Source organism: Chiloscyllium plagiosum, unplaced genomic scaffold (assembly GCF_037043375.1).
Source record: "Chiloscyllium plagiosum isolate Xiang-an unplaced genomic scaffold, Cpla_swu_hap1 HiC_scaffold_23, whole genome shotgun sequence".
In the NCBI taxonomy this organism is placed as follows: Eukaryota; Metazoa; Chordata; class Chondrichthyes; order Orectolobiformes; family Hemiscylliidae; genus Chiloscyllium; species Chiloscyllium plagiosum.
This window is the reverse complement of record NW_028270161.1, coordinates 25839194-25861635: the sequence shown is the minus strand read 5'-3', so window position 1 is coordinate 25861635 and position 22442 is coordinate 25839194. Positions and strand designations below refer to the sequence as shown.

The following is a 22442-nucleotide window of genomic DNA, read 5'->3' as shown; positions in this document are numbered from 1 at the left end:
CCGTGTCTGCGTGGGTTTCCACCGGGTGCTCCAGTTTTCACCCACAATCCAAAGATGTGCAGGTCAGGTAAATTGGTCATGCTAAATTGCCCATAGTGTTAGGTGCTGGATCAGTGGTGCTGGAAGAGCACAGCAATTCAGGCAGCATCCGGCGAGCAGCAAAATCGACGTTTCGGGCAAATGCCCTTCATCAGAAATAAAGGCAGAGAAGCGTGGAGAGATAAGCTAGAGGAGGGTGGGGGTGGGGAGAAAGTAGCATAGAGTACAATAGGTGAGTGGGGGAGGAGATGAAGGTGATAGGTCAGGGAGGAGAGGGTGGAGTGGATAGGTGGAAAAGGAGCTAGGCAGGTCGGACAAGTCCGGACAGGTCAAGGGGACAGTGCGGGCTGGAAGTTTGAAACTAGGATGAGGTGGGGGAAGGGGAAATGAGGAAGCTGTTGAAGTCCACATTGATGCCCTGGGGTTGAAGTGTTCCGAGGCGGAAGATGAGGCGTTCTTCCTCCAGGCGTCTGGTGGTGAGGGAGCGGCGGTGAAGGAGGCCCAGGACCTCCATGTCCTCAGCAGAGTGGGAGGGGGAGTTGAAATGTTGGGCCACGGGGCGGTTTGGTTGATTGGTGCGGGTGTCTCGGAGATGTTCCCTAAAGCGCTCTGCTAGGAGGCGCCCAGTCTTCCCAATGTAGAGGAGACCGCATCGGGAGCAACGGATACAATAAATGATATTAGTGGATGTGCAGGTAAAGCTTTGATGGATGTGGAAGGCTCCTTTAGGGCCTTGGATAGAGGTGAGGGAGGAGGTGTGGGCGCAGGTTTTACAGTTCCTGCGGTGGCAGGGGAAAGTGCCAGGATGGGAGGGTGGGTCGTAGGGGGGCGTGGACCTGACCAGGTAGTCACGGAGGGAACGGTCTTTGCGGAAGGCGGAAAGAGGTGGGGAAGGAAATATATCCCTGGTGGTGGGGTCTTTTTGGAGGTGGCGGAAATGTCGGCGAATGATTTGGTTTATCCTGTTCCCCCCCTCTCTCTCTCTCTCTCCTGTTCCCTCTCTCTCTCTCTCTCTCTCTCCTGTTCCCTCTCTCTCTCTCCTGTTCCCTCTCTCTCTCTCCTGTTCCCTCTCTCTCTCTCTCCTGTTCCCCCTCTTTCTCTCTCTCTCTCTCTCTCTGTTCCCTCTCTCTCTCCTGTTGGTTACGTAGAACAGTTGATCTTCCGTAATTACACCGGCACCACTCCCCACCTCTTCCTCCGCTACATTGATGACTGCATTGGCGCCACCTCGTGCTCCCGCGAGGAGGTTGAGCAATTCATCAACTTCACCAACACATTCCACCCTGACCATCTCTGACATCTCCCTCCCCTTCCTGGACCTCTCCATCTCCATTAGTGACGACCGACTTGACACTGACATTTTTTACAAACCCACCGACTCCCACAGCTACCTGGATTACACTCTTCCCACCCTATCTCTTGCAAAAATGCCATCCCGTATTCCCAATTCCTCCGCCTCCGCTGTATCTGCTCCCAGGAGGACCAGTTCCACCATAGAACACACCAGATGGCCTCCTTCTTTAGAGACCGCAATTTCCCTTCCCACGTGGTTAAAGATGCCCTCCAACGCATCTCATCCACATCCCGCACCTCCGCCCTCAGACCCCACCCCTCCAACCGTAACAAGGACAGAACGCCCCTGGTGCTCACCTTCCACCCTACAAACCTCCGCATAAACCAAATCATCCGCCGACATTTCCGCCACCTCCAAAAAGACCCCACCACCAGGGATATATTTCCCTCCCCACCCCTTTCCGCCTTCCGCAAAGACCGTTCCCTCCGTGACTACCTGGTCAGGTCCACGCCCCCCTACGACCCACCCTCCCATCCTGGCACTTTCCCCTGCCACCGCAGGAACTATAAAACCTGTGCCCACACCTCCTCCCTCACCTCCATCCAAGGCCCTAAAGGAGCTTTCCACATCCATCAAAGTTTTACCTGCACATCCACTAATATCATTTATTGTATCCGTTGCTCCCGATGCAGTCTCCTCTACATTGGGGATACTGGGCACCTCCTAGCAGAGCGCTTTAGGGAACATCTCCGGGACACCCGCACCAATCAACCACACCGCCCTGTGGCCCAACATTTCAACTCCCCCTCCCACTCTGCCGAGGACATGGAGGTCCTGGGCCTCCTTCACCGCTGCTCCCTCACCACCAGACGCCAAGAGGAAGAACGTCTCATCTTCCGCCTCGGAACACTTCAACCCCAGGGCAACAATGTGGACTTCAACAGCTTCCTCATTTCCCCTTCTCCCACCTCATCCTAGTTTCAAACTTCCAGCCCGCACTGACCGCTTGACCTGTCCGGACTTGTCTGACCTGCCTAGCTCCTTTTCCACCTATCCACTCCGCCCTCTCCTCCCTGACCTATCACCTTCATCTCCTCTCCCACTCACCTATTGTACTCTATGCTACTTTCTCCCCACCCCCACCCTCCTCTAGCTTATCTCTCCACGCTTCAGGCTCTCTGCCTTTATTCCTGATGAAGGGCTTTTGCCCGAAACGTCGATTTTGCTGCTCGTCGGATGCTGCCTGAATTGCTGTGCTCTTCCAGCATCACTGATCCAGCATCTGGTTTCCAGCATCTGCAGTCATTGTTTTTACCTCATAGTGTTAGGTGCATTAGTCAGAGGGAAATGGGTCTGGGTGGGTTACTCTACGGAGGGTCAGTGTGGACTGGTTGGGCCGAAGGGCCTGTTTCCACACTGTAGGGAATCCAGTCAAACTAGAAAGGTGTTTCTAGTAATGAAGTTTAAATAGTTAAGACTTAAACTAAAAAGCAGAAACTTCAAAGTAATTGTCTCTGGATTACTACCTGAGCCAGAAGAATATTGATACAAGGTAAATTGTTGAGGACACTATTTTTCTTTCACTATTCTCATTTTTGGTTTGGAACAGTAACCTTTCTTTAAAAAAAAAGAGAATGGAACGAAAGACACAGGTCTGCAATTGGGAAATGGCCTAGGAAAGATGAAGTAGGATAATTGCTGCTCTAAGAACAACATAAATGAATCAGACTGGTTTTAGATCTCTCAAGTTATTTTCCAGTTTTCAGTTTCTTGGAAGTTCTGAGAAAAGAATCCTAGTCAGTAAGAAATAAATAAGTCTCCAGAAGTCTATGGAAGCTGTTTGTTTTGACTGATGACTATGGAATTCAAGGTATACAGTCTACAAAATTCATCATCCAAGGATTTCATGAAGGCCTGATATTCATTGTTGAAATAGTTCATCAAACTGGGCAAATTACAGTTCTTTTATTTTATTTTAATTTATACTTAAACGGTTATCAGTATATAAGTAGGATTTTATGAAGAAAGAGGATTGGGCTCCGATCATACATATTAATTAGATTGCCTTCTAGTTTCTATATTCTACTAAAGTTTCATTCTTAACACTAAATAGTTAATTTTTGTTTAAGCTGTAAACTTGTTGTCCAAGATCTGTTATTTGTTAAATCTGGTTAGGAACAATTGAGTAATTTTGAGGGTCACTGTATGTTTTAATTTCACAGTGTTGTGAATCCTGGGATGGTGAGGCTGCTTTGGCTAGCTATCCCTGTGTCATAATATAATAAAGTGAAGTTAAACGTATGGCTCAAAGATATAGTGTGGATGAGATTGGTTTCAGCTCATGGGTCACTGAAGCCAATGCGGGGAAGGATAGGGGTAACTCCAGTGGAACAAGCTTCACTTAAAAACTGTGCTGGGATAAGTGTTCTGATGAACACAATTAGAGTTATAGAGAAGGCTTTAAATTAATTAATGAAATGGGTGCAGGTTTACAAGAGGGAAAAATATAGGCTTATGAAACAAAAGGAAATGGCAGTATTAGAGGGCAGCTATTTGATTTATGATCCTCAGAATGGGATGGGAAAGGACAGAAATACAGCAGCAAAATAATATTATAAGGGGAAAATGAAGAAAAGGCAAAATTAATGGTTCTTTACTTGAGTACACATAGTATTCAGAACAAAATAAATACAGCTTCAACGACAATCTTATAGTCACTACAGAGATATGATTAAAAGGCAACCAAAGCTTGGAAGTAAATATTCAAGGATATGTAAATTTTGAAAAAACAGGCAAGCAGGAAAAGATGGTGAGTAACTTTGTTAGTACAGGATAGAATAAGTATGATAGCACAAAATGATCTTGGATCCAAAGATGGAGGCAAGAAATAACAAGGTGAAGGAGATGCTGGTGACAGTAGTCCATAGGTTCCCTAACAGTAGCTATATTCTGGGACAAATAATAATCAGAAGATAACAATAGCATGTTACAGAAAAGGGCAGTACTTTAATCATAGAATCCCTACAGTGTGGATGCAGGCCATTCAGACCATCGAGTCCACACCAACCCTCTGAAGAGCATCCTACGCAGCCCCAACCCCCTGTCCTATTCCCATAACCGCTGATTTCCCATGGTTAACCCACCTAACCGACACATTGTTAGACACTATGAGCAATTTAGCATGGCAATCCACCTAACCTGTACATCTTTGACTATGGGAGGAAATCCAAGCAGACATGTGCAAATGTGCAAACTCAGTTACCTAATGCTCGAATTAAACCAGGGTCCCAGGTGCTGAGAGACAGTAGTACTAACCTCTGAGCCACCATGTGGTGACTTTCATCTTCATGTAGGAAAAGCAAATTGACATAAGTAGCAATGAGAAAGAATTCATATGGTGTATTTAGGGCATTTTTCTAAAACAATATGTCGTGGATCCATCAGGGATTGGTCTTTTTTGGATCTGGCAATGTGTAATGAAGCAGTTTAATAAATGATCATTACATAACAGATCCCCAAAACAGTGACAATAAACTGAATGCTAAATTCTACTTTGCTAATGGTGAGAAATCTGGGTCAGAAACAAATATGCTAAACTTAAGGAAGTGTAATTACAAGGGATTGAAGGCAGAGTTAACTGGCATGGATTGGAAAAGGTGTTTAGCAGCAAAAACAGTTGAGGAACAATGACATATAAAAACAGAAAATGCTGGAGAAACTCAACAGATCTGGTAGCACCTGCATGGATAATCAGAGTCAGATAGGACTGTTCTTCAGAAAACAAGACTTTGCTTTTATTCAAGGAACAATGCAAATGATTAAGAAAATAGTTCATGACACACTAGAAAGATATATTCCAGAGAGGAAAGATGAGTCTAAGAAGGGGATAAACTAACCTTGGGAAGTTTAACAATTGTATTAAATTGAAATAAAACACAATGTGACAAAGATTAATCGAAAGCCAGATTGAGAAAATGTTTATAAACAAATGATCAGAAAAAAAAGAAAATATACTTTGAAATAAACTTGCAAGAAATATCAAGACAGACAGCAATAGTTGTTAAATATACACAAAGGAAGAGAGAGGCCAAAAGTAAACATAGGTCCCTTAGATAAGAGACTAGTTCATAGATAGAACTAGGGAAATGATAATGGGGAATCAGGAAGAGGCAATGGAGTTGAATAAATACTAATAGCATTCCAAAAATACAAAATAATCAAGCGTTTAAAACAGGAAGAGGAAATAAATGCAATAATTAATCACAAGACACAAGGTATTAAAGTAAGTTATGGGTCTAAAAGCTGGTAAGTCTCCTAGACCTGATAGGATACATCCTAGAATATCAAGGGAAGTCACTACCAAGATAGTGGATATACTGGTAGCCATCTTCCAGGAATCATCAGATTCTGGAAAAATACTGGAAAATTGGAAAACTGCCACTTTTCTTATTCAAAAAGGGGAGGAGATAAAAAAAGTAACCGTAAACCAGTTAGCTCAACATTAGTCTTGGGGAAATACTAAACGATGTTATAGCAGAGTATTTAGAAATTCGAAAAAAAAAAATCAAGCTTTCAGCATGGCTTCCTGAAGGGAAAATCATGCTTGCCAAATTTACAAGAATTCTTTGAAGACTGAACTAGCAGCATAGATAAAAGGAAGTTAGTAGATGCATTATATCTGGATTTTCGAAAGGTCTTTGATAATATGTCACAGGTTCAGCCACTCAATAAAATGACAGCCCAAGGTTTTGGCGGGAGTATGTCAGCATGGCTGGAAGACTGGCTAACCAACAGAAGACAGAGGGTTGGGATAATGTGTCATTTTTCAGGATGGCAACCTGTGACCAATGGAGTACCACAAGAATTACTGCTAGGGCCACAATTATTTACAATAGATGCTAATGATTTAGATTAGCAAAGTGAATGTACTGCTGTCAAGTTTGTGGATGACAGAAAAATAGGTGAAGAAAGGCAAGTGGTAAGGGTGATACAAAGAGTCTGCCCAGGGATATAGACAGTTCAAGTGAGTAAGCAAGAACTTATCAGGTGAAATATAATGTGGGAAAATTTAAGGTTATGCACTTTGGCTGGAAGAATGGAGGGCAGAATATTATTTAATTGGACAAAGAATACAGAAAGCCACAGCACAAAGAGATTCCTCGTGCATAAGTCATAATAAAGTTAGAATACAAGTTCAGCAAGTAATAGCCAATTTTTCAAAAGGCGTGGAGTATAAAAATAGGGAGGTCTTGCTAAAAATAAGTAAGGCTCTACTTAGACCACAGCTAGAATACCGTGAACAGCTTTGGTATACTTATCTGAGAAGATATACTGGCACTGGAGGTAATCCAAAGAAAGCTCACCAGGTCATGAGGTGATATTGAGAAGGTTGGGCCTGTACTCACTGGAATTTACAGGAATGAGAGGAGACTTTATTGCGACATATAAAATTCTTAGCGGAGCTGACAGGTTAAATGCAGAGAAATTGTTTTCCCTTGTGGGAGAATCTAGGACCAGAGGGCATAATCTCAGAATAAAGGGTCTCCCAGACAGGAGTTGCAATTTCTTCTCTCAGAGAGAAGTAAATCTGTGAGATTATTTTTATTTTAGAGCAGAAGGCTGTTGAGTCTGGGTCATTAAGTATTTTCAAGGCTGAGAAAGACAGATGTTTGATCAGTAAGGGCATCAAGGGTAATGGGGAAGGCAGGAATGTACAGTTGAGGATTACCATATCAGCCATGATTTTACTAGACAAGCCAAATCACTTATTTCTGCTTCCATGTGCTATGCATGACTCTAAACAGTGGAGAGCTTTCCCCAAATTCCTTCGACTCCAGTTTTGTGAATGCTCCTTGATGCTATAGGCAGTCAAAAGCTGCTTTGATTTAAAGGGCAATAATTAACATCACATCTGAAGGTCAGTATTTATGTCCAAGGCTGTAGTGGGGTCAGAAGCCAAGTGGTCCTGGCGGAATGCAATCTCAGCATCAGTCAGTATTGCTGAATAAGTGATACTTGACAGGCTGTCAATGACACCTTCCATTACTTTCTCATTAAAAATACAAAGCAGCTTCATAAAGTCTTACCTTATGAATTTCTCCTTTTATGTTGCCTAAAAAGCCAATTGTATAGTCATTCTCCACGGTCACAGCTATTGCTGATAAATTCGTATCATAATGTTTCAGAGGTGTTGCAGTAATACCTTCTCTACTTGCAATGGGATATGGAAGGTGCTCACTACTGCAAGGATATACCTTTGCTTGTCCCTGGGATAGCAGAAAATCAAATTTTCATAAATCAATATATTAATAAAAATTTCAGTCAGTGCCAACAATTATGAACAAAGCTTTTGTAAAAATAGTACTTTAAGATCTGAATTAAAGCAGTCGAAAGGAAATCTAAAGAACGGTTAGGAAGAAAAAAGGCTGCAAACAAACAATACTAGCTCTCCTCGCCATTTCACCATGATAGTTCTTCCAGCATTGGACCCACCTTGTAATAAAAGATGTAAGTAACATTTTCAAGAAATACAAGCAAAAAAAAAAGGTTACAGGAGGTCAAAATGTACATAACCCACCAAACTGTTGCTCTCATGCATTCACTGAAATTGGAAATTTCCCTGTATCTCTCTTAAATTGACATGTCTCAGACACCAAAGTGATAAGCGAGAGTAGGGATTGTTGTAAAATAACAACAAGATGCACCTTAGATTTCCAGAATATTTGAAGCAATACTCATCTGCAGTGAAAATTAATGCTATTAGAACTTCTTCGCTCCTCATCAGCATCACTGATTTTCAATTTAGTAACTTCCCAACCTGTTCCCACCGGTTGTCAGAGCTCAGACTATCACTGGACTGAAAGGTGAACTTGTACCATCTTCTAAGAAACTGAAGATTCACACTTACATGGCAATTTTCACAACCTCCAGAACAGCTCAAAGTGATATGTAGTCAATTAAGGACTTTAGAAGTATTGTCTTGCCTTGGAGTGGGATTTAAACTCCGATCTAATGACTCAGGGGCAAGCTGTTAGAACTTGAATCTCAGGTGGTACTCATCATGAATGGGATGTTATGTTGGATGTATTATTTCTGCACTACCCCATTATCTGCAGCTGGACTGTTGGAAATCATACCTCTCGGTTGTTCTTTTTCCCCTAAGCCAAAAAATGTTTGAAATGTGAGAGTTGATCAATGGATGTTGAACAAGCCTGGGCAATCTAGTGGAGCATATCCCAATACACCTGTGCCATGGTCTAGCCAGAATACTTCTAGGACTAAGTGTCTAAATTTGGTCAAGCAAGTCAGTCAAGCTCTAAGGTGTAGCAAAAAGTCAAAATGCTAATGGACACAGAACAAGATGTTGTGTACTAGACTCTACAGGCTTGTATATTATTTTGTGAATCTTCAGTCATTCATCATTTCAAACCCCACTTCATCAGAACTTTTAACTTCATTCGCCCAAATAATCAGCTAGCTACTTTATAAACACATCAATCAATTCTACCACAATAGCTTTCATAAATGCCTCATTTAAGAATTTAAAGACCCATTTTATTATGACATTTCATCTAGATTTGTATTCAGAATTGTTGGAGTGGGAGGAGTAAGTGAGGAGATAAATGTCGGAAGACAGTATGATTTTTCACAACTTTTGAGAATTCTAACCATTTCAATACAGAAATGAAAATCATTGTTCCATGCAGAGAATAAATTCTAGCCTTGGATGACTGTCTGTGTGGAGTTTGCACATTCACCCAGTGTCTGCGTGGGTTTCCCCCGGGTGCTGCAGGAAGTCAATTAATTTGTGAAAGATCTCTCTCTCATCAATTTGCATTGGATGACACGGTCTCCGTAGGGCAATGACCTTCTTAGAAGGTGCAGTTCCCAGAAATTAGGACAAAGAAACAAGTGGGGCCAAGAAAAATATTCTCCAACACCATAGGCATAATAAATCTTGAATTTTTTTCCCTCCAAATTACATTCCCTTGTTTTGAGATTTCTGCACTAACAGGAACAATAAGAACTTTTCATTTCCAATGCCCATCATTCTTAGAATCATCTCAGTGAGAATATCCCTTAACTACATCAACTTCAGATGATAGGAACTGTTTTACCAATAACTCCTAATAGGCCAAAGTCTTCCTATCATCAAGTTGAATTATTGTTGGACTTTCTACAAGGTCAGTGTATGTACCCATATTAAATCCAGAATCTGCTTGTGCTCCCACTGTATTTTGATGGATGGGCAAACACATTATAATGGGTTCTGAAGCCAAGTATTAGATTGGATTCCCTACAGTATGGAAACCGGCCCTTCAGCCAACAAGTCCACACCAACCCTCTGAAGAGTAACCCACCCAGACCCATTTCCCTACTCTATATTTAGAGTATACAGTAATGCACTGACTAATGCACCTAACACTATGGGCAATTTAGCATGGCCAATTCACCTAACCTGCACATCTTTAGATTGTGGGAAGAAACCAGAGCACTGGGAGGAAACCCACACAGACAGTCACCCAAGGCTAGAATCGAACTCAGGCCCCTGGTGCTGTGAGGCAACAGTGCTAACCACTGAGCCACTGTGCCACCCAAATATAACTGAGTTGTGTCAAATTATTTATATTATTGTTTAAATGCATAATATTACTGATATCATGTACTAATAGTTTGTACTGCCTCACATGATCTTCAATTTTTTGAAGAGGTAACAAGTAGGTTAGACCAGGGAAACCCAACGGATGTTACCTATCTAGACTTCCAAAAGGCCTTTGATAAGGTGCCTCATGGGAGGCTGCTGAGTAGGCTGAGGGCCCATGGTGTTGGAAGTGAATTACTGGCACGGATTGGGGATTGGCTGTCTGACAGTTGGGATAAAAAGCTCTTTTTTGAAATGGCAGCTGGTGACAAGTGGTGTCCTGCAGGGTTCAGTGTTGGGGCTGCAGCTGTTCACATTATATATTAATTATCTGGATGAGGGGACTGGGGACATTCTGGCGAAGTTCACCGATGATACGAAGTTAGGCGGATAGGCAGGTAGTTCTGAGGAGGTGGGGAGGCTGCACAATATTTTAGACAGTTTAGGAGAGTGGTCCAGGAAATGGCTGATGAAATTCAAGGTGAGCAATTGCAAAGTCTTGCACTTTGTAAAAAAGAATACAGGCATGGACTATTTTTTAAATGATGAGAAAATTCATAAAGCCAAAGTATAAAGGGATCTAGGAGTGCTGATCCAAGGTTCTCTAAAGGTTGATTTGCAGGTTGAGTCCGTGATTAAGAAAGCAAATGTAATGTTGTCATTTATCTCAAGAGAGTTGGAATATAAAAACAGCGATGTGTTTCTGAGACTTTATAAAGCTCTAGTTAGCCCCCATTTAGAATACTGTGTCCAATTTTGGGCCAAAGTGAGGACTGCAGATGCTGGAGATCAGAACTGAAAATGTGTTGCTGGAAAAGCACAGCAGGTCAGACAGCATCCAAGGAACAGGAGAGGGCTTATGCCCGAAACGTCGATTCTCCTGTTCCTTGGATGCTGCTTGACCTGCTGCGCTTTTCCAGCAACACATTTTCAGTTCCAATTTTGGGCCCCACACCTGAGGAAGGACATACTGGCACTGGAGCTTGTTCAGTGGAGATTCACACGAGTGACCCCTGGAATGGTAGGCCTAACATATGATGATCGGCTGAGGATCTTGGGATTGTATTCACTGGAGTTTAGAAGGTTGAGGGGAAATCTAATAGAAACTTACAAGATAATGCATGGCTTAGAAAGGGTGGACACTGGGAAGTTGTTTCCATTAGGCGGGGAGACTAGGACCAGTGGGCACAGCCTTAAAATTAGAGGGGGTCAGTTTAGAACAGAAAAGAGGAGACATTTCTTCAGCCAGAGTGGTAAGCCTGTGGAATTCATTGCCATGGAGCGCAGTGGAGGCCGGGACGTTGGGTATCTTCGAGGCTGAGATTGATAAATTCTTGATCTCGCAATTAAGGTCTACGGGGAGAGTGAGGTTAACTGGAATTAAAACGTCCATCAGCCATGATTAAATTGCAGAGTGGACTCAATGGGCCGAATGGCTTTGCTTTCATTCCTATGTCTTAAGATGCTAAACTACTGGAGCACACAAAAGAGCACTTATTAGATACGAATCAGGTTTTAAACAGCCAGTTGGTTTTTAAATATTCAGTGGGTTATCCATATCACTGTTTCTATTCCACTAGAGCCACACTCATTGTAATTCTTACACCCAAGGTATACTGCCTTGTAATATGCTTACTCAACTTATCTGCTTCTTTTTTCTTGTGACCTACAGCTATTTGTTTCTCCGTTGTGGACATTTCTCGGAAACCTCAAAGTCAGAATACTGTTCAGTGAAGTCATGGGAAAAAAATTAAACATTTCATGTTGTAAAAGGAAGTGAGTAACAGGGATCTATAACAAGCCAATTAAATTAAATTAACAGGTCAAATGCTCACAGTCTTTGAGTCAAAAACATGGACGAGATACCAGGGATTTCTCATATAAAATGTGTGAAATGAACTTCTTCGTAGCAATGTGAAGGAAATCTCTGGAATAATTTCAGAAACTGGACTGGATGCTCCAGTTGGCTCACAGGATGCAGCTATCAATTTGTTCGGAATAAGTGGATAAAATAGCCTGAATGGACTTTCTCCCTTACACTGTCAACTTCATTTATAGCACTGGCAAAGTAGCCTCCTTCTATCAAATTTATGCTGTTCCTCTTTGGAGCAATCCAGTTAGTTCCTTTTTACTTGTCTGACCCCTGTAGCCCTTTGCTTCCTTTAAATGCCAATCGTTTTTTGAAAAATAACGGATTGTTTCTGCTTCTCTTTCCTGTCCTAGCAGGGTGTTTTTGGTCATTATTGTTCACAATGCATCACATCCCCCCACTGCATCTTGCATTCAAAACATTAGTCTAAGTATGAGGTGATACAGATCTTATCAGAGTCTAGATTAGAGTGGTGCTGGGAAAGCACAGCAGGTCAGGCAGCATCAGAGGAGCAGGAAAATCAACATTTCAGGCAAAAGCCCTTCATCAGGAATGAAGGCAGCGAGCTTTCAGGGTGGGAGATAAATGGGAGGAGGGTGGGGCTGGGGAGAAGGTAGCTAAGAGTACAATAGGTGGATGGAGGTGGGATGAAGGTGATAGGTCAGAGAGTAGGGTGGAGCAGATAGGTGGGCAGGGAGATTGGCAGGTAGGACCGGTCATGAGGATGGTGCTGAGCTGGAAGATTGGAACTGGAGTAAGGTGGGGGGAAGGGAAATAAGAAAACTTTGATGCCCTGGGGTGGAAGTGTTCCAAGGTGGAAGATGAGGCGTTCTTCTTCCAGGCGTCGGGTGGTGAAGGAGTGGCGGTGGAGGAGGCCCAGGACCTGCATGTACTTGGCAGAGTGGGAGGGGGACTTGAAATGTTGGGCCACAGGGCGGTGTGGTTGATTGGTGCGGGTGTCCCGGAGATGTTCCCTAAAGCGCTCTGCGAGGAGGCGTCCAGTCTCCCCAATGTAGAGGAGACCGCATCGGGAGCAACGGATGCAATAAATGACATTGGTGGACGTGCAGGCAAAACTTTGATGGATATGGAAGACTCCTTTGGGGCCTTGGATGGAGGTGAGTGGGGAGGTGTGGGCGCAAGTTTTGCAATTCCTGCAGTGGCAGGGGAAGGTGCCAGGATGGGAGAGTGGGTTGTTGGGGGGTGTGGTCCTAACCAGGTAGTCACCGAGGGAACGATCTTTGCAGAAAGTGGAAAGGGGTGGGAAGGGAAATATATCCCTGGTGGTGGGGTCCGTTTGGAGGTGACAGAAACGTCGGCGGATGATGTGGTTATGCGGAGGTTGGTAGGGTGGAAGGTGAGGACCAGGGAGTGCAGTCCTTGTTACGGTTGGAGGGGTGGGGTTTGAGGGCAGAGGTGCGGGACGTGGATGAGATGCACTGGAGGGCATCTTCAACCACGTGGGAAGGGAAATTGCAGTCTTTAAAGAAGGAGGCCATCTGGTGTGATCTATGGTGGAGAAGATATGGGCGGCATGGTGGCACAGTGGTTAGCACTGCTGCCTCACAGCGCCTGGAGACCAGGGTTCAATTCCCGCCTCAGGCGACTGACTGTGTGGAGTTTGCACGTTCTCCCCGTGTCTGCGTGGGTTTCCTCTGGGTGCTCCGGTTTCCTCCCACAGTCCAAAGATGTGCAGGTCAGGTGAATTGGCCATGCTAAATTGCCTGTAGTGTTAGGTAAGGGGTAAATGTAGGGGTATGGGTGGGTTGCGCTTCGGCGGGTCGGTATGGACTTGTTGGGCCGAAGGGCCTGTTTCCACACTGTAATGTAAGCTAATCTAATAAAGATCTCCTGGGCGCAGATACAGCGGAGGTGGAGGAATTGGGAATACGGAATGGCATTTTTGCAGGAGGTAGGGTGGGAAGGGGTGTAATCCAGGTAGCTGTGGGAGTCGGATCTATCAACCAACTGAAACAGTTTTAATTTGTCTTCCTAACATATCATAGTCTTGATTTATTTTATATGACCTCACAACCCCATATCATCCGAGAAGAACAAATATATTAGCATTCTCAGAAAGCTCAACTCTGATCTGTAATCTCATTCAGCATAATAAGATAGATACACTAGAAAAAAAAGTTTTTTCTGCAAGCAAGTAATAATTACCTCATGTGGTGTACAATACCACCTAAACTGCAGGTTTGAACATAAAATCTTTTTTCCTACGTTTCTAAAGTAATGCAGAAAATCAATTCCCAATCAGCAGCACGGATAAATAGTCTTCTGGGTATGATTCAGACATTATTCCACAGCAAATACACTAACATATTGTGAACACTGTCTTCCTCAAATGTATTTTGCTTAGTTGCAATACACAACACAATCATAGTAGTGATGCATGGTTAAGACAGAGAGGAGAGAGAAAGGACAATAGAACATCAGTACTGAATAACCCAACACAACACTTTCGTTTATAAATAAACCAAAATAAACGCTATGAAGACAAATAAGCTGGTTCCTTTTTCAAATAAAGCACATTTTCTTCAAAGTAATTCAAAACACTTTCTACATAATTATCTTTTATCCCATTTATAATTTCTAGTTCCAATTCATAAACCACCGCATAGATTTTTACATTCTGTATGAAAAATATTTCAGTTCACTCTTCCTACTTAGCTTTATTCTTTCATAAAGAATGTCTTTACCACCGTGCATCCTTATCACCATGAATGTCCTACCTTCCTGACCTTGCCTCTTACCTGTGGAGTAGTGACCCTCAGGTTAAATCACCACTAACCATCTCTCTCTCTCTCTCTCTCTCTCTCTCTCTCCCCATTGAGAGCGTAGCCCTTGGTCCTCAGGAACGACTGGACTTGGATTTTATCTTTATATTTTGCACATGCTAAAAGGATGGGAGGGAAGGCAAGTGGTATTATTGCTGGATTACTATTCTAAAGACCCAAGTAATGTTCTGGGGACCTGGGTTAGAATCCTGCCATGGCAGATAGCAGAATTTCAATCCAATAAAAATCTGGAATTATTCGTCCAATGTTGGCCATGAATCTACTGTCAATTGATGAAAAAATCTATCTGGTTCACTAATGTCCTTTAGGGAAAGAAATTGCCATCCTTATCTGGTTTGGCCTACATGTGACTCCAGATCCAAAGCAATGTGGTTGACTCTCAACTGCTCATTGGGCAATTAAGGATGGGCAATGAATGCTGGCTTAGCCAGCAATGTCCTTATCCATGAATGATTTAAAAACACAGCAGACTTATATTAAAGGATGTGATTCTTCAGAATGGAGGCAAAATGGCAAAATCAAACAAGAATATATATACAGTAGAAAACCTATCACTGCAACAGGGTCAAATGGCATCTTTCCGGAGAAAATCAATTAGTATAATATGCTAAGATATGAAGTTAATGCTTCAAAAGAACACTTTCTAGTTTCCTATTCAGTTCTATTACTTGTTCTTCATTACAGCCAAATATAGCGGAACATCGATTATCCAGCATTTGATTAACCGCATTTTGGATTATCCGAACAAGATCGCAAGGTCCCCATGCTTGTCTAACTATGTTAGTCAGTATTTGATTAAGGAACAAAATACTTCCCGCATGTGTCCTTCAGATAATTGAGCACACTGGCAAAAAGTGGACTCTGCTATAGTGTGCACCCCATGAATTCCACCATTGACAATCTGGCTTCAGGTAGAATAGCTGATCCCTGAAGTATTCTGCATATGGAGCCTAACACTGAATGTTCATCACTAGAATGACTTTTTTTTTTAAAAAAAAAAGCCTCGTGGAAGTGTAAACATATGGTCAAAGAAGTCCCAAAGTATCTTCACATTAGGTTCAAATGTTAAGTGCTCCTATTCCAAGTTGAGACACTTGAGAAAGTCCCAAATGCTTGAAGACTGCTAATTCAATTTCATCACACAGTATATGAAATCTTACTTAAAAACATACAAATAATACCTTTAGGACAGTAAACATATCTACCTTGCCCAACCCAGGACAATTGTGCGAACCATCAGATTTGTACGGATTATAAATGATTTCCTCATTATCTTTTTTCCCGTTGTTACTATAGCAGATTTCTCTATATTCTTCAATCTTTTCATTTATCTGCTTCAAGGAGAACATGCAGAAAGCAGACTTATCAGATGAGGTTGTTTTTAGGTTACCTCTGTTAAACACAGCAAAGAGTATTTTATCCCGTGGAGTTACAGTCCCATATAAACCTGATCTGTTCATATGCTGAGCAAGTTTTTCTCCAGGATGATTAATGTAAGCAGCCTGCACAAGATTACAATCATCACATTCCAAGACCATTTCAATGTAAGAATAATAAGAAGCATCAGAAATGCAAAGCCGTGATATGTAAGTTGTAGGTTCTTGTTGCGATCCATCCGTTCGAGAGAAAAGGAAATAAACAAACCCCCCATCTTCAAAAGAAAATTTAAAATCATGTCGATATTGTAGATGAGAAACTGGTTTCAAAGCTGAAGAATCTTGAACAAGCTCAAAAAGGTGGCCCTTTTCAGAGAGTGTTCTGGTGCTTACTATTGCATTTGCAAATGTTTCAAAGTGTTTCCCAACAAACATTACTGGCTTGAGTTCATTTCTTGTGTCATTCATGAGAGTTATAAGGCCCACAGTTGATTGATTACTTGCAACAAAAGTGGCTTCTCCACCATTCACATTTTCATATTTGATTACACTGATGTCATTCAGCTGCCTTATTGAGCATATTCCTTTAAATATATTTCCACATATTACAAGTCTTTCTCTATCTTTGTCTATTAAAAGGAGTTTATTGTAATTTTGAGTTAGTACTGTGTTTGAGCAAGTTGAAGGCTTTATTGGTGGCACACACTTTGGATTATCTTGTTTTGGACCAGTGTTTGCTTTCTTTTCCTCTTGGAGGTCTGATGTTAGTTGATAGAGGTAATTCACTGCCCCAACATACACTTGCTCAGTGGTATCATCAATGGCCAAATGCAGTAGGTTTGTGGTGCTGGTAAATTCATTATATCCATCAACTCCAGGTTTAAAGCTCACATAAAAGGCTGTGAGTGCACAGAACATCCAAGTCCAAGGTGACATTTCCAAAACCAAACTGCAAAAACACAAAAGATTTATTATAAATGAATTGTTGAGTGCATCTAATAAAACAAAACTTAACACAGTGATCATGGCCTTATTTTGAGGCGCTACATAAAAATAAACATAACCATCAATTATCTCAGCTCCTGAAGCCCACTCATTCCCAAACATTATCATCCTGAGCTATTTACATTAAATACTTCTTGCCCCAAATGATTACATGTAAAACAGCAAAGTACTTCGTATAAAGACAATTTCAACATTCTGACTTACATCTACACTGGTTCTTAACACAATCTTCCAAATGCAATCACAAACAGTCTACACAAGGTAAATGTAAATTACTTCAATTTATAACCTAATGACTTTGCAGTTTACTTTCTCTAACCTCTTTCCAATGATTTAGCAATGTTTTAAAATCATTTGTTAACCTCTCATTTGCTTTGCTTTTTCCTTATTTATTAGTGTTTTGATGCTCTTTTGATGAATTCTGTAATCCTCCCAATCCTCAGGTTTACTACTCTTTTTGGCAATTTTAATAAATCTCATTCTCAGCTGTAATGCAATCTTAACCTCCTATCTATTCACAATTTCACCTTTTTTGCGAGTTTTTGCTCCTCAAATGAATGTACAATAATGTTGCATATTATGTGTTAATTTTGTGTTAAGTATGTTAATAAACCCTTTTTCATTTCTTCATACTAGATTGAGATTATCCTGATCTCTATTTGGTTCTTCAAAATACTGAGATAGAAAATTAAAAGAAGACAAAGAACTGTGGATGCTGGAGATATGAAACAAAGACAGAAATTGCAGGAGAAACTCATCAGTCTATCTCTATTTGCAGAGAGAAAATAGAACCTGTTCAGTTCTCAAGAGTCGTCACTGGACTCAAAACGTAAACCAGATGTTGCCAGACCTGTTAAATTTCCCCAGCAATTTTTGATTTGTTTGTTTTAGAAAGCCACACTGTCGACGTAGATGAAGCTACTTTCAATACTTCTTGAAAATTGCCGCTCAGTCCATGTAAAAATTAATGTCCTTAATGATTATTAAATTAACCTTGTTATGTGCTTCTCTATTTTTTTGATTTGTATACTTAGTCATATGCTAATACTTGTAGTAGACCTTTAAACAAGGCTTTTTGCAACTTTTTTTTTTAAAAAGTTTAACTTAAATTAATTTCACTTCTCAATTTTGAGATATATTTTTTCTCATTAATGTCTTTTACCTATCTTTTATCAGATTACCCCACCAATTACCACTACTAACACCACCTCCCTGTTCCCATTTTATGTATTTCTTCTAAGTTTTACATATTCTGGAATCATTAGGTCCATTTGCAAACATGTTTCTGTAATGGCTATTAGATTAAATTTATTAAGTTCAATCTGTAATGCTACAAGCCAAATTCATTATAATCATTAAGAAAGGTATCTAAGTAAGTTGGTTCTCAGTTTTCCTGTTCTCATTGGAATGTCCAAGATACTGGCAGGATAAATCAGGATCAATGCAGAAAACTCTCAATTGGCTAACTAAAATTCTACTGCTTTTTTAACAAAATACTGAGCCAACCGCTTTGGAGGAAGCAGTTGTTGGTGCATCATTTGCTATGTGAACAATGCCATATGGAAAAGGACAAACTTTTCTGTGAAGAGCGTTCATTCTTCCTAAATTAGCTAATTTCATGCAATTCCAGGTCCATCACAAAAATTATTTTTCTTCTTTTAGTCAATTATACATAATTTGAAAGCAGCCCAGACTTGATACGGTATATAAAGGATAGCAAGAGGAAATTCAATAATTATTCAACTAATTGATACCTAAAATTCAACTTGCTTTTTTTAAACTAAGTAACTCATAGTTCTGAAGCCAGAGCTCAAACGTTTGCAGCCGGTGACATCTCTGACACATGGCCACATCTGGGTCATGAGAAGCATCCACAACATGCCACAGGACTGCATTCCGCTTGGCTGAGATATTCTACTATGCCTTAACATTAAATGCATACATTAAAACTTTCAAATCACTGCATTTTAACCTTAATCTGGCAATTATCTATGAATTGTAAATCAGCAGATCGGTTAGAAAATGCGAGGGATGCTTAGTCAGTAATATTTTGTCTGATTAGAGTCAGAAAGAGAGGTTCAATTGCTGAACAGGTCATTTGGGCCATCGTCTCTAGTTTCCCTCATTCAAGATGTTAAGCAGAGTTGCCTGTGGCTGCTGTGTTCATATCTTCCCCTTTTATGAATTTCTTACTTTGTTTGCCATTCTCAAAATTATTCACTCTGTAAAAGATCTTATTGCTAGCTGGTAAACACTTCCTTTCTGGAATGATTATACAATTTCAATATTTTCCTCAATGAAACATGGCAATCAATAAACAGCTGAATTATATTTTTTCGGCCAGTTTGAGCTGACTGTTTAGTCAAACATAGGACAATCCAAAAGCAGGCACCATTATGACACAATATAACAAAAAGAGTGCACAAGGAGTAGCCTACAATTACTGACTTTATCCTACTTACACTTTTCAGTAAAGTGAAACCCTATTTATTATAATGTACACAATAGAAGTATAATGGAATATTCAAATTACAAATTTAAACTGATTGGGTTAAAATTGTCAGGTTGAAATTTATTTAATGCAGAAAATGCCCCAAAGTAATGGGATACTTTGCTGTTGCCAGTGCAATGATCATGCTGCAGCTGAAGGAGAAAAACTGTGAGAAAAGCACACATGTGCTTAAATTCCAAACCAAAATACATAAACCACTGACTAAACTTGGATTAAAATGAACTTAATTTCCCTTCTCCTCCCCTCACTACCGATGAATTGCAGCCACTCAAAAGCACTGATTACATTTAGATGCATCATAACTGTCAGGCTAATTTTTCAACTGTTACTCTGGGAAACCTGTCTTTATTTATTCTGGAGTTGGGAGGTGTACAACAGAGGCACTAGACATATGCAACTGGGAAGAAACAGAGGAAAATGAATGCAGAAAAAGCAGTGGGAAGCAACAGGCAGCACTAGAATCACAGAATCCCTACAGTACAGATAAAGGCCATCTAGCCCATCAAATCTGCACTGTCCCTATGAACTGCATCCCACCCAGACCCACCACACCCTATCCCTGAAATCCCACATGGGGCTTTACCCTCATAGCTAATCACCTAGCCTGCACATCCCTTGACACCATGGGCTATTTAGCGTGGACACTCCACTTAAACTGCACATTTTTGGACTGTGGGAGGAAACCCGATCATCTAGAGGAAACCCACGCAGCCATTGGGAGAACGTACAAATCCACACAGTCACTTAAGGTTGGAATTGAATCATAGCCCCTGGCACTGTGAGGGAGCAGTGCTAACCACTGAGCCACAATGCTGACCCAGTAGTGGAGGAAGCAGGGATGACAGAGGGCAACCTCAAGAATGCAAAACTCCTGTGTACCTTTCAGATACAGTAAAATCTTACATCACTATTCAGGTATTCTGCCTGCAGATCCTATTCTGAAACTTGAAGATAATTTATTAATTGATCTGCAAAATGAAAGAAACACACATCCATTGTCAGTGAATGGGAAAGAGTAAGATCAACGTCACAATAAAACAAATTTGCCAAAAGCCATCTTCTGCGAACAATTTGAAAGCTTAGTTCTGAATCGTAAGATTAACCAAACTTTTAATTTAAAATAGAACTTGTCACTCGAGGTTTTTTCATTTTCTTTTGCATTCATTCAAATTTGACAGTGATGTCACATACATGCAGAATCATTCTTCAAAAAAAATTGGTCGCTCTCTTATTTACAATCATTCAAATTGAGATACTTTCCTGACACTTTAGATTGATTTATTTTTTAAAAAAACAGATTTATTGCCTCATCTTAGCTCCAAGTCTGATGGTGTTGTCAGTTATTGGATAGAATGAACAATGCTAGTGTGGAGTCCTAAGCCTTACGTCATCATAGAATCATGGAATCTCGGCAGCGTGGGAGCAGGCCGTTCGATCCATCAAGTCCACACCAACCTTTTGAAGAACACCACCACCCCCTCGCCATTCCTTGTAACCCTGCATTTTCCATGGCTAACCCAGCTTGCCTGTGACTATGGGCAATTTAGCATGGCTAATTCACCAAACTTGTATGTCTTTGGTAGGAAACCTGACAACCCCGAGGAAGCCTACACAAACACGGGGAGAATGTGCAACCTCCACACCGACAGTCACCCGAGGCTGGAATCAAACCTGGGTCCCTGGCGCTTTGAGGCAGCAGTGTTAACCACAGAGCCATTGTGCCAAGTCTATCTCTGGCATGACCAGAAACAGACTAAATTGGTCACTTTTGAGTTTTCTAAAAGACAGTTTTACATCAATTATTTGAACATTTTTACTACCAACTTAGCCTTAATTGCAGATGATGCAAAAGTTTGCAAAATAGAAAATAACGATGATGATGGTTATAGGCTTCAGGATTGTGATATGGGTAGAAGCATGGCAGATGGCCCTCAAGACAGGAAAGTGTGAAGCTGTGCAGTCTGGAATATTGAAGAATGTGATGCATAAATGATATGACTTTAAAAAACATATGTCAGCAGAGAGATCTTAGTATCTATCCACAAAAATCCTTGAACATGACTAGGCAAGTTGAGAAAGTAATCAAAAAGGAATGTAAGTTACAATGGCTTATAAAGAGCGGATTGGAGTACAATAGCAAGGTGCTCCTGCTAAACCTGATAAATTAGGTCTCAAATGGAATAGTCTGGACAATTCTAGATACACATCTCAGGTAAGATGTCACTGCTTTAAAAAGGAGTACCATAATGTTACTCAAGATGAGGGAAAAAATTGGTACTGTTTCTTCTTGGAACAGAGAAGACAAAGAGATGACCAAATAGACGTGCAATGGTGAGATGTTTGATAGAGAAACAAATTTGGCAAGTCAATTGTTTGAAGGAATAGATTCAAAACCATTAACAAAAGTTCCAGACGGGAGGCTAAGACAATTATTTTTCAACTGGAATATTCTACAAGTAGGTAAGAAAATATTGTAACTTAAACCAACAGAAAATATTAAAAAGGGATTAGAGCGAGTAATTGGGAATGAGATATTTAATGTTGCAGACAAAAAGCATAAATCAGAGAGGAAGCACAGTCAGTCTTTTGAAAAGCTGCATAAACATGACGGTAGCTCTTTATGTGCCGGTTTTGGACTGGGGTGTACAAAGTTAAAAATCACACAACACCAGGTTATAGTCCAACAGGTTTAATTGTAAGCACTAGCTTTCGAAGCACTGGTCCTTCATCAGGGGATTGTTGAGTACACGATTGGAAGACAAAATTCATAGCAAAAGTTTACAATGTGATGTAGCTGAAATTATACATTGAAAAAGACCTTGGTTGCTTGTTAAGTCTCTCATCTGTTAGAATGACTATGTTAATTTCACTTCTTTCATACGTAAATCACAAAACTTTTTT

General features: G+C 41.0%; 1 protein-coding gene across 7 annotated transcripts in view; it reads right to left on the bottom strand.

Annotated features, from left to right (window-relative positions):
- LOC122561761 (plexin-B2-like) overlaps window positions 1-22442 on the bottom strand; it is a 264039-nt gene that overhangs the window by 69876 nt on the left and 171721 nt on the right. For 6 of the 7 annotated variants that reach the window (XM_087999486.1, XM_087999491.1, XM_087999488.1 and 3 more), the window contains 2 exons: window positions 15830-16973; window positions 7420-7599 (listed from right to left, as the gene is read on the bottom strand). In XM_087999486.1, the coding sequence (XP_087855612.1) occupies window positions 7420-7599; window positions 15830-16973 (1324 nt within the window). The remainder of the gene's footprint in view (window positions 1-7419; window positions 7600-15829; window positions 16974-22442) is intronic. The other variant, XM_087999487.1, reaches the window with a different exon arrangement.